A 10,541-nucleotide genomic window follows, 5' to 3' on the forward strand; every position below is an offset into this window, starting at 1 on the left:
CCTGTCTGCATAACCTATCACTGTCCACATTGACTGTCCCGAACATATATCCTCTGTCTGTCTGCATAGCCTGTTTCTATCTCCGTCTGTTTACAGAGGTTGTACCTATGTTCAAGGCCTATCCCTGTCCACGGAGCTCAGCCCTGTTCCAAAAGCACAACCACAGATGTAAAGCAAGTCCCTGTTTCAAAGCCTCTCTGTGGCAGGTCTGCAGCACCGGCCCTGGTTTGCTGGCGCGTGTGCGTCCTGGAGCCCTCCTGATGAAAGGCACGTGCAAGGATGAGGTGCCTTGGAGAGCTGTAGGCAAGGAGAGTTCTTGCTTGGAGGCCGGGGTCTGAAAACTCTGGCTCTTGTTTCCTTCCTCCCGCCCGCCTGGCCTAGGATGGACACCAAGAGCCTCCCGGACATCGAGAGCCACAGGGACCTCCACATATGGATCATTGAGGTAGGGGCATGGCGGGCCAGCTGCCACAGAAGGGTGTGATCTCTGGAACTAGGCTTCTCCTGGACCTCAACTCAGAGTCCCCCCAACCCCAGGGGGCCATGAGTGTAGGGGGGTGTCCTGAGTTGTCACTAAGCACCTTCCTCTCCCAGAACTTGGAGATGGTGCCCGTCCCCGAGAGCGCTTACGGGAACTTCTTTGAGGAGCACTGTTACATCGTCCTCCACGTGAGCACGGGCGTCTGTCTGAGAGGGTGGCACAGCCCGCTGGGGAGCCTGACGGTGCAGAGTGAGCTCTGCCCTGGGAGAGGCCTGCTGAGGCCCTAAAATCCCATTCCACAGAGGGGCTGCTGCTGCTGAGGCCTCCTAGCCCCGTCCTCCCCGTTCTAGATCCCCTGCCCCATCTCTCCAAAGCCTTTGGCACACGTCGGACCTTGACCTCAGTGTCCATTCATGCCTTGGCCCTGGGTCCATCCCCCACCCTGGAACCTCGGTTCCCCTCCCCCCACAAACACCTGCGCCCTAGGTCCCCCAGGGCCTGAAGGCTGCGCAGGGGGCAGCCAAGGACCTGCACTACTGGATCGGAAAGAAGGCGGACACAGAGGCGCAGGCCGTGGCGAGCACCTTCCTGCGGCGCCTGCAGGAGACCCTGGGTAGCGCCACCGTGTTGCACCGGGAGGTGCAGGAGCACGAATCCGACTGTTTCTGCAGCTACATCCGCCCAGGGATCATGTGAGTGAGAGGGCTGTGGGGGCTGGGGACGGACAGAGCAGTGGGGTGGCCAGAGTGACCACCTCCCTCATCCCTAGTGTGTAGAGTGTTTGGGGACGGCTGACACCCTTATTGAGCTACAAGTCACACACCACACAACTCGCCATTTAAAGTGCACCATTTGCAGATTTTTAGTATATTCGCAGGTTTGTGCAATCATCAAATTTAGAACATGTTCATCCTCCCAAAGGAGGCCCCATACCCTTGCAACCACTCCCCATTTCCCCTCAGTATTCCCTGCCCCCTCTGTACAGATCTGCCTAGTCTGGACATTCCATGTAAATGGGATTATGCAGCACATGATCACATGATATTCGAACTGCCGCATTTTATTGATGTGTTCATACGTAGGGCACATTTTCATTGTTTCTGCTGCTTAGCTGTTATGGATGATGCTGTTATTAACATTTGTACACAAGCTTTTTTTCCCATTTTATTGAAATATAATTGGCATATACCACGATGTAAGTTTAAGGTATACAGCATAATGGTTTGACTTATGGATATTGTGAAATGATTACTGCTCTAAATTTAGTTAACATCCATTATTTTATACAAGTTTTTGTGTGGACATGTTTTCCATTCCTCTTGGGTATACACCCAGGGGGGACACTCATGTTGTTTTGAATTTTCCTTTATGTCACTGTGCCCAGAAGAAATATATCTTTTGCTGTTAATTTCTTGAAATATGTAGTAAATTAATAGTTGCAAAGTATTAGGTTGACCCATAGGAAACTGCCAATATTTGATCATTTCTGTTTTATGCAATTGAACCTAATGCATGCAGATAGTGTGTACATGAACATATACACACATGCAGGAAACATGCCACTGCTGTATGTGTTCACCTACAGGTGGGCACACCTACACACACATGAATAGCCATGTCCACTTACACACACACATGTTGTCACCCGAATTCCACACTCTCATATCTATACTTACATGGATAAACAGATACTCCTGTTCCCACTTGTATACAAGTGCTTTGTATGTGCATGTGCAGGCATATGTGTACATGCATGTATTTGCATCTGTACACATGGATAAACAGACACACACTGTGCCCTCACAGAAATATATGTATCTGTAAATGCATGTGTCCACATATTAACACATAGATAAACACATGCACACTCCTGCACTACATGTAGCCATGTGCTTGTACACATGTTCCTAACTACTTGCACACATGTATTAAGCAGACACGTGCGTATCCCCACATGTGTGCATGCATGTGCTCAAATCTGCACTCTCTCCTGCACATGGCAGTGTATGGTCTTACATGGGACCTCATTCCCTCCTCAGCTACAGGAAGGGAGGGCTGGCCTCTGCCCTCAAGCATGTGGAGACCAATATGTACAACATCCAGCGACTGCTACGCATCAGAGGGAGGAAGCATGTGTCAGCCACCGAGGTGAGCATACCAGGAATACCACCTGACCCCTGGATCAGCCAGACTTTGTGTACCGATGTATAGGGACATGCGGAGGGTGCCAGGGGAATGGGGGGAACCACAGGCTGTCATCATTCCCAGATGACCTATCTATTTTTCAATTGCAGTTGACACACTATATTATATTAGATTCAGGTGTACAACATAGTGATTAGACATTTATATAACTTACAAAGTGATCACTCGAATAAGTCTAGCACCCAATCTCCAGATGGCCTATCACTTTCTATTTTTTTAATCCTCACCCAAGGATATTCCTCCATTGACTTTCAGGTAGAGTAGGAGGGAGGAGAGAGGGAGAGAGGAACATTGAGTGAGAGAGACACATTGACTGGTTGCCTCCCACACAACCCCAACCAGGGCCAGGGACTGAACCCAAACCAAGGTACATGTCCCTGACCGGAATCGAACTGGTGACTCTCTAGGCCACAGGCCAACGTTCCAACCATGGAGCCAAACCGGCCCACAGCCAGATGGCCTATCTCGAATGAGGAGAGAGAAGGCAGAGTCAGGCTTTTAGCGCCACTCCACAGTGGCCCCCCTGACCCTCTGTTTCTTCACTCACCTCATGGCCATAGTAAGAAGTTGGAGTGGGGCGGGGGGGCCGAGACGGTCCAGAGGGTGCGGCTGGATGGTCCTTATACGAGGGAAAGAAGCATGATTTGGGGTGGGGGATGCACGGCCCCATACTCATACACATTGTCATTGTCACCCGTAGGCACACACACTGTCTCCCACTCTTACCCCTGGGGCCACTCTAGGCCACTGAGTGCCCTTGTGCAGTGGAGAACAGAGTGCCCCTGTCTCCATCTGCTGGAAATTAATGGAAAACGCCGCTCTTGGCTGAACAAGACTCTGCTGCCATGTGGCAGGAATTTGGGGGAATGAACATTCAGGTGCTTGATGTCCGTGATGTGAATGGACCTGAGCTGTGCTCCTTGCTGTCTGCGTGGCGTGCGGCAGCCCTGAGACTCCAAGACAGTCCCACACAGGCTCGCACACTGTTCCCCCAGACTCAGTGACCACATGTACCTGGTCGCGCAGGGCCACCATGCAGCCCCAGGCTTCGCCTGTCATCCTGGAATAATTATTTAAGTCTCCCCTTTTACTTTCTGTCTGGATGATGACTGTGCTTATCCATAGATAACACACTTCTCCACACAGGCATACATACACTGTCACCCATGAGCTCACACACTTGTTCATATTTGGTGTGCCCCCACACGTACATGCAAGTGTACATGTACACACACATCTACACACATGGAAAAACATGTACCCTCCAGCCGTGTACACGTGCACATGTACACATGTACAGCTATAGACATGCACTGAGAAGTGTCGTAGTTGTGTACACCCTATGGAACACAGCACTGCCTGCAGCCAGACATGCCCAGAGATGCACACAGCCACAGCCACAGAGCGACCCTCAGGGTGTCCCATGGTCATACAGAGGCATGCCTGCACACCATAGTAGTGGTGTCATGGGCACACACACATACAGTTTTACAAAGCTTCATGTACACAAGTGACACAAGAATGAGGGAGTGTTTTCATGTCTGTCTTTGAACAGGCTTTGTATTTTCAAGTGGCCCTTGGAAAAAGGGAATTTTTCCAAGAGCCCAAGGCCTCGCTTCTGCCCAGCGCCTGGCCCAAGCAGCGAACAGTTCCACCAGGACCTGTCTGCCCTGACCCGTGCCGTGGCTGGGGGTCAGGTGGCAGTGCTGTGGCAGGGGTCAGGTTGCCTTGGCAGCCTCTGGGGTGCTCACCACTTGTCTGTCCACTGCCAACTCAGAGTCCTGGGTGAGAGCAGGCAGCACAAGTGTGGAGGGTCTCAGAGCCCCATCGGGGACAGGGTCACCCGCGGTTCCTTGCACAAGCCCAGCACAGAGCGTGGGGTAGGTGCAGAGTTGGGTATGAGCCCCCTGCCTGCACAGATGAGGCTGAGGAAAGCTTTCTGACTGGGCACAGGCTGAGTTCAGGCGGAGGAACACCTGTGCCCATTGGTCCCGTTCCCCAGGTGTGGTGCATCCAGGACTCAAGCAGGCAACCCGTGGAGCCCAAGCATCATGGACAGTTTTATGCAGGCAACTGCTACCTTGTCTTCTACACATACCAGAGGATGGGTCACACCAAGTACACCCTGTACCTGTGGCAGGTACGCAGGCCCAAGGGAGGACGGCACCTTTCAGCCTCAGGCTGAAGATATGCAAACGGGGTCTAGAGTTGCTCCAGGGCCTCCCCACCCCGTCTGCAGGGCCAGCAGGCCACCGCACAAGAGATCAAGGCCCTGAACGGCAACGCCGAGGAGCTGGACCTCCTGTACCACGGAGCCCTGGTACACGAGCACGTGACCATGGGCAGTGAGCCCAAGCACTTCTTCGCCATCTTCCAGGGCCAGATGGTGGTCTTCCAGGTAGGACCCACCGCAGCCTCCCAGCTCCTCCAGTGCCGGCGACCCTCACATGCACACGCGAACACCGCTTCGGGCCTGGGGGATCTGCTTACCCCGCCCTCACTCTGGTCTCTGGGTGCTTGTCCAAGGGCCTGAGCTCCAAGGGTGACCCCCGCCTAAGTTTCCCCCCCTAGTCCTCGGAGCCAGCCACACCGCAGGAGCACAGGCCAGGAAGTTTGATCCGAAGCCGGGACCCTGCCTGGGGTCACATACGGGCAAAGCCGGTCCCCACTTTCTGCCTTCAGGCCTGGGGGAACTGTGTCCTGACCCCTTGGGGATGGGGTGAGGGATCCATTTGGAAAGGCCTGGTCCTATCCTAGACCACGGGACCCTCACATGCCACACCCAGAGGGTCCAGGAAACGGTGGCTTTAAGAAAGGCATCCCTGAGCCTTGAGGCAGTCTGTCCCGCACAGGGGCGGGCAGCCCCTGGGGGCCCTTGGCCCAGCTGATGCCAGGCCTTCTTGCAGGGGAGCGCGGGGCACAGTGGGAGGGGGCAGCCAGCGTCTGCCACGAGGCTCTTCCACGTGCAAGGCACCGACAGCTACAACCCCAGGATCATGGAGGTGCCAGCCCGGGCCTCCACCCTCAACTCCAGTGACATCTTCTTGCTGATTACAGGCAGCATCTGCTACATCTGGTTTGGGAAGGTACCACCAACACCAGCCACTCAAGGCACGCCAGGGCAGTGGTGGCAGGCAGGCTGAGGCCGCTCCACGGGGAGGTCTGAGGCTTCCAGTCCAGCCTGAGACAGGCCTGGAGGAGGGTAGCAGGCAGGCATGAACCTGGGGCCGTTATAAAGTGACAGATGGACTTGGAGTCCACAGGTCAGAGCCGGGACAGACGCAGGCTGCCTCCCCTCCATCCTGCCTCGAACAGAGAGCCTGCCCCTTCCCAAGTCTTTTGGGAAAAGGAGGAGGCCTAGCTCAGTTTACCAGAATTTTCTCTGATCTTCAGCATAAACCATGAATGATCTCCAAGCCTAGGAGTCCCCATCCCGTGCTCTGGACCCAAAGAGGGTCCCAGTCCCTGAGACCCTGATCAGCTGGGGAGACAGAGGCCAGAGGGGCGGGAAGGGGGCTCCCTTGTTTGTGCATGTCCTCCCATCAGCCCAGGCCTCCTGTGACTCAGGCCCCTGTGAGTGGCAGCTGCGGGGTTGGAAGTGAAGACCCCTCCCCTGCAGGGCCTGACCCAGCTATTTGCCTGCCAGGGCTGCAGTGGTGACCAGCGTGTGATGGCGCGGAAGGTGGTCACTGTCGTCTCTGGGAACATGGATCAGGAAACAGTGCTGGAGGGTCAGGAGCCTCCTCACTTCTGGGAGGCCCTGGGAGGCAGGGCTCCCTACCCCAGCAAGAGGTGACAGGGTTGGGAGGAGGGCGTTCTTACACAGAGGATGAATCTGAGGCCCCAAGAGGGTGGGGTGACTAATGGACGGTCACACAAGGAGCTAGAAGAGCCAGACTAGACCTGAGAACTCTTGGCTCCCCATCCCTGGGGCTCCCAGGAGCACATCCCCTACCCCTCACCCCTTCAATCCCCAACCCAGGGTAACTTGGATCAGGAAGATGCAGGGGAAGCAGGGCAGTGGTGCCCTCTGCTGGCTCAAGGTGCTCCCTGCATTGTCCCAGTCCTGGACCACTGGCAGAAGCCATTCCCCAACCCCAGTCCCCAGGAGAGTGGTGCTGTGTGTGTGTGTGTGTGTGTGTGGAGTGTGCAAGAACAGTGTTTGTGTGGAGTGTGCAAGAACAGTATATGTGTGGTGTGTAAGTGCACAAAGGTATGTATCAGAGGGGAAGGCAGAGTGAGGCCTCAAAGGAAGGAGGAGCTGAGTCCTAGGCCGCTCTGTATTATCTGGGGGGCCTGGTTTGTGCACTGCACACCCCCAAGTCTCCTGAGCTCCTAAGTACTACTGTCCCCTTCTCAGCCTAACTTCCCTCCTCCCACCTTGGGCCAGAGGCCAATCCCATCCAGGGGTGGGGCCAGCAGCTCCTCTTCCCCAAGGAGCACTTGGCTCCAGCCCAGGCCCAGCCCTTTCTGGGGCCCTTCCTGGGGAAAGTCCTGGGGCAGCTTGCACCACAGCTGCCTGGAGCAGACACATCACCCACTCTGCTTCCCCACTGACAGACTGGGACACGGAGGCCCAGAGGGGAGCAGGGTGGGTGGCACTCAGAGGAGGGCCCAGCCCCTGGGGCAGGGGCCCCTGTGCCAAGAGATAGCTTGGCCCAGGCTGCACCCCTCACGGCCTTTGCCCACACTGGCCAGCCTCCCTGAGGACATCTCCAGCTTCCAGCCACGGCTATTTGAGTGCTCCAGCCACAACGGCCACCTGGTCCTCATGGAGGTCGTGTTCTTCAGCCAGGACGACCTAGACAAGTATGATGTCATGTTACTGGACACCTGGCAGGAGGTAGGCCACCCCGTGCTACTGGGGCGTGTCTGTATCTGAGTAGCGAGGTGTGAGCGTGTGTCCTTGTGCGTTCCTCTCCATAGGACTGCCTGTATGCTGCAGGTGAGTCTGTGTGACTGTGACTGTGAGGCTCTGACTGTGTGTCTGGAACTTGTGTGTGACCGTGGCAGGCGTTGTAATTATATGTGACTCCTTGTGCCTTCAAATAGTGTGTGGCTGCAGACGACTGCCTGGGGCCGACGTGTCCGTGTCGAGTGGAGTAACTGACCGTGTGTGCATGTGTGATGCCTTTGCTTTTGTGTATGTGGCTGTGTGGAGTGTCTATATGGTCAGGTAACTGGCCGTAACTGGCCAGACCAGCCACAACCGATGAGGTGTGTGTGACTGGGTGGCTGCATTGGCGTGGCTGGGCAGCTGTTTCTGTGCGGCTGTATGTGGTGGTTTTCCGGGCTACCTGTGTTTTTCAGGCTGGTTGTGTGTAACTGTGTAATCAAGTGTGTAGCTGTGTGTGACTGGGTGACAATGTGTGGCTGTGACTTGCTGTCTGGCTGTGGTGATGGGTGATGTGTCTCTGTAGCTGTGATCATGGATGTGCCTGTGTCACCGTCTATGACAGTGTGACTGTGATGAGGCTCGTAGACTCACGTGTCGCTCAGAGCAAAAGCAAAGCCCCACCACCCTGCAGAGCCTGGAGACGCCAACTCTTCAGCCTGATGGGTCCCACGTTCCCTGTGCCTGCTCCGCTTCAGCCACAACGGCCTCTGTGCCGCTCCTCAGAGATGCCAGGCACACACAGGGCCTTTGCACTGGTTGTTTCTTCTGGTTACACTTTCTCCCCAGACATACACATGCCTTGCTCCCTCACCTCCTGCAGATCTTCACTCAAATGTCATCTCAGTAAGGCTCTCCCTGAATTTAAAAGTACACCATTCCTCCCTGGCTGGTTTGGCTCAGCGGTTGGAGCGTCGGCCTGCAGTCCAGAGAGACCCGGGTTCGGTTCCCGCTAAGGGCATGTACCTCGGTTGCAGTTTGTCCCTGGCCCTGGTTGGGTCGTGCGGGTGGCAGCCACTCGATGTGTCCCTTCACTTCGATATTTCTCTCTCTCTCTCCCCCCCCCCCCACTCTATCTGAACAAAAAAATGGAAAAATGTCCTCAGGTGAGGACAAAAAAATGAAAGTACACCATTCCCACCATCACCACCCTTCTCTCTTTCCCTGCCTCATTTTTCTCCATCTGATATATTACACATTTTACTTATTTTTCTGTCTCCCCCAATAAAACAAAAGCTCTATAAGAGCAAGGATCTTTGTCTCGTCTTTGTTTCACTGTTGAACCCCCTGGCCCACAGTAGGTACTCAGTGACTATTGGTGGATCGAATGCATGCGTACATGTATGCCTGTGATCTTCTGGGGTGTCTATGGGTGTGTGGATACGGCGGCCAACCTGCTGTGTGCCCGGTGTGTTTGGGGGGCTCTGAGACCATCTGATGGACAGAGGCGGGAAGGAAGTGGTCGGCTCTGGGCAGCCCCTCCCCCGCCCACGGCCAGCCCCTCTGGCCCAGATCTTCCTGTGGCTGGGAGAAGCTGTGAGCAAGCAGAAGGAGGAGGTGGTGGCCTGGGGCCGGGAGTACCTGCAGACCCACCCAGCGGGGAGGAGCCAGACCATACCCATCGTGCTCATCAAGCAGGGCCATGAGCCTCCCACTTTCACCGGATGGTTCCTTGCCTGGGACCCCTACAAGTGGACTGAGAGTGAGGTCTGAACCCCCGCCCCACCCTAATCCAGGGGAGAGGGGCTTGCCTGGGCAGACTGAGAGGAGGCACTGCCCTGCCTGGGGACCTCCAATGCGGATGGGGGAGACCTGGTCTCGTCCTCAGGTCCCCTCGCAGATGGGGTGTCCTTCCATCTCACCCCCTGATTTTTGCCCCCAGAACAACCAGTCCTACAGGGAGTTGGTGGAGGGCAGCCTGGACACAATAACGGCCATCACTGAGATAACAGCTGTGAGTACAGGGTCCTCCCGGGCTTCCCCCTGCGGTCTGGCTCAGTTGGCATGATCCAGATGGGCAGGATGGGCAGGGAAGGAGCCAGGCCCTGGTGGGTGGTGGGGGTTGCAGCTGGGGGCAAGAGGGCCGGTGGGCTAAGTGTGGCCTTCTCTTGGGAGCCTATCCTCATCGTCCCCAGCCTGAGTCCCCTCTATGGACAGGAAGTCAACAACTTCCGGCTGTCCCGATGGCCAAGCAATAGCAGTCCAGGCTCCTTGGCCCTACAGGCCCTCAAGGGCTCCCAGGACAGATCAGAAAATGAGCTGGAGCTGGGCCCCAAGGTGGATGGCACCAGCACTGGCACCAGCATCAGCAGCATCAGCACCAGCATCAGCAGCAGCAGCAGCAGCAGCAGCAGCAGCAGCACCAGCACCGGCACCGGCACCGGCACCAGCAACTACCACAACAGCCCCAGATCCATGATCGATGGGGGCCTGCCCCGTGAACAGCTGATGTACAAGACTGCCAAGAACCTGCCAGTGGGCGTGGACCCCGCCCAAAAGGAGGTAGGTGCCTGAGACTCCCTGCCACTCACTGCCCCAGCACTAGTGTACCTCAGACCTAGGTGACACACTGATGGTGGGCAGTGGGCAGGCTGTCTGGGGAGATGTGTGTTCCAGATGCGGTGATGGTCAGAGATGGGAGAGGACAGCCGTAAGCCCTGGGATGACACCTCCGGGTGGGAAAGAATTCTGGGCTCAGTTGACACCCGTCCCTGTATCCGCCTCCCCCACCCCCAGTTCTATCTCTCAGACTCTGACTTCCAGGACATCTTTGGGAAGTCCAAGGAGGAATTCTACGGCATGGCCAAGTGGAAGCAGCAGCAGCAGAAGAAGCAGCTCGGTTTCTTCTGACCCGGGCCTGCTCCTCCCTGCGCCCCTCACCTGGCCGAGCCCGCGTAACTCCCCCACACGCACCTGAGCCCCAGAGGGACTCCTGGGTTACACCCTCCCTGTCAATAAAAG

General features: G+C 56.0%; 1 protein-coding gene across 1 annotated transcript; it reads left to right on the plus strand.

Moving 5' to 3' along the window:
• Window positions 1-382: 382 nt before the first annotated feature.
• Window positions 383-10,430, plus strand: LOC118632958 (villin-like protein). The gene is made up of 13 exons (XM_036266297.1): window positions 383-445; window positions 595-669; window positions 968-1,173; window positions 2,521-2,629; window positions 4,689-4,826; window positions 4,926-5,084; window positions 5,593-5,772; window positions 6,333-6,478; window positions 7,385-7,529; window positions 9,093-9,287; window positions 9,463-9,534; window positions 9,738-10,082; window positions 10,317-10,430. The coding sequence occupies exons 1-13, from the start codon at window positions 383-385 to the stop codon at window positions 10,428-10,430; spliced, it is 1,947 nt and encodes a 648-aa protein (XP_036122190.1).
• Window positions 10,431-10,541: the final 111 nt, after the last annotated feature.

Source organism: Molossus molossus, unplaced genomic scaffold, assembly GCF_014108415.1.
Source record: "Molossus molossus isolate mMolMol1 unplaced genomic scaffold, mMolMol1.p scaffold_m16_p_18, whole genome shotgun sequence".
Lineage (NCBI taxonomy): Eukaryota > Metazoa > Chordata > Mammalia > Chiroptera > Molossidae > Molossus > Molossus molossus.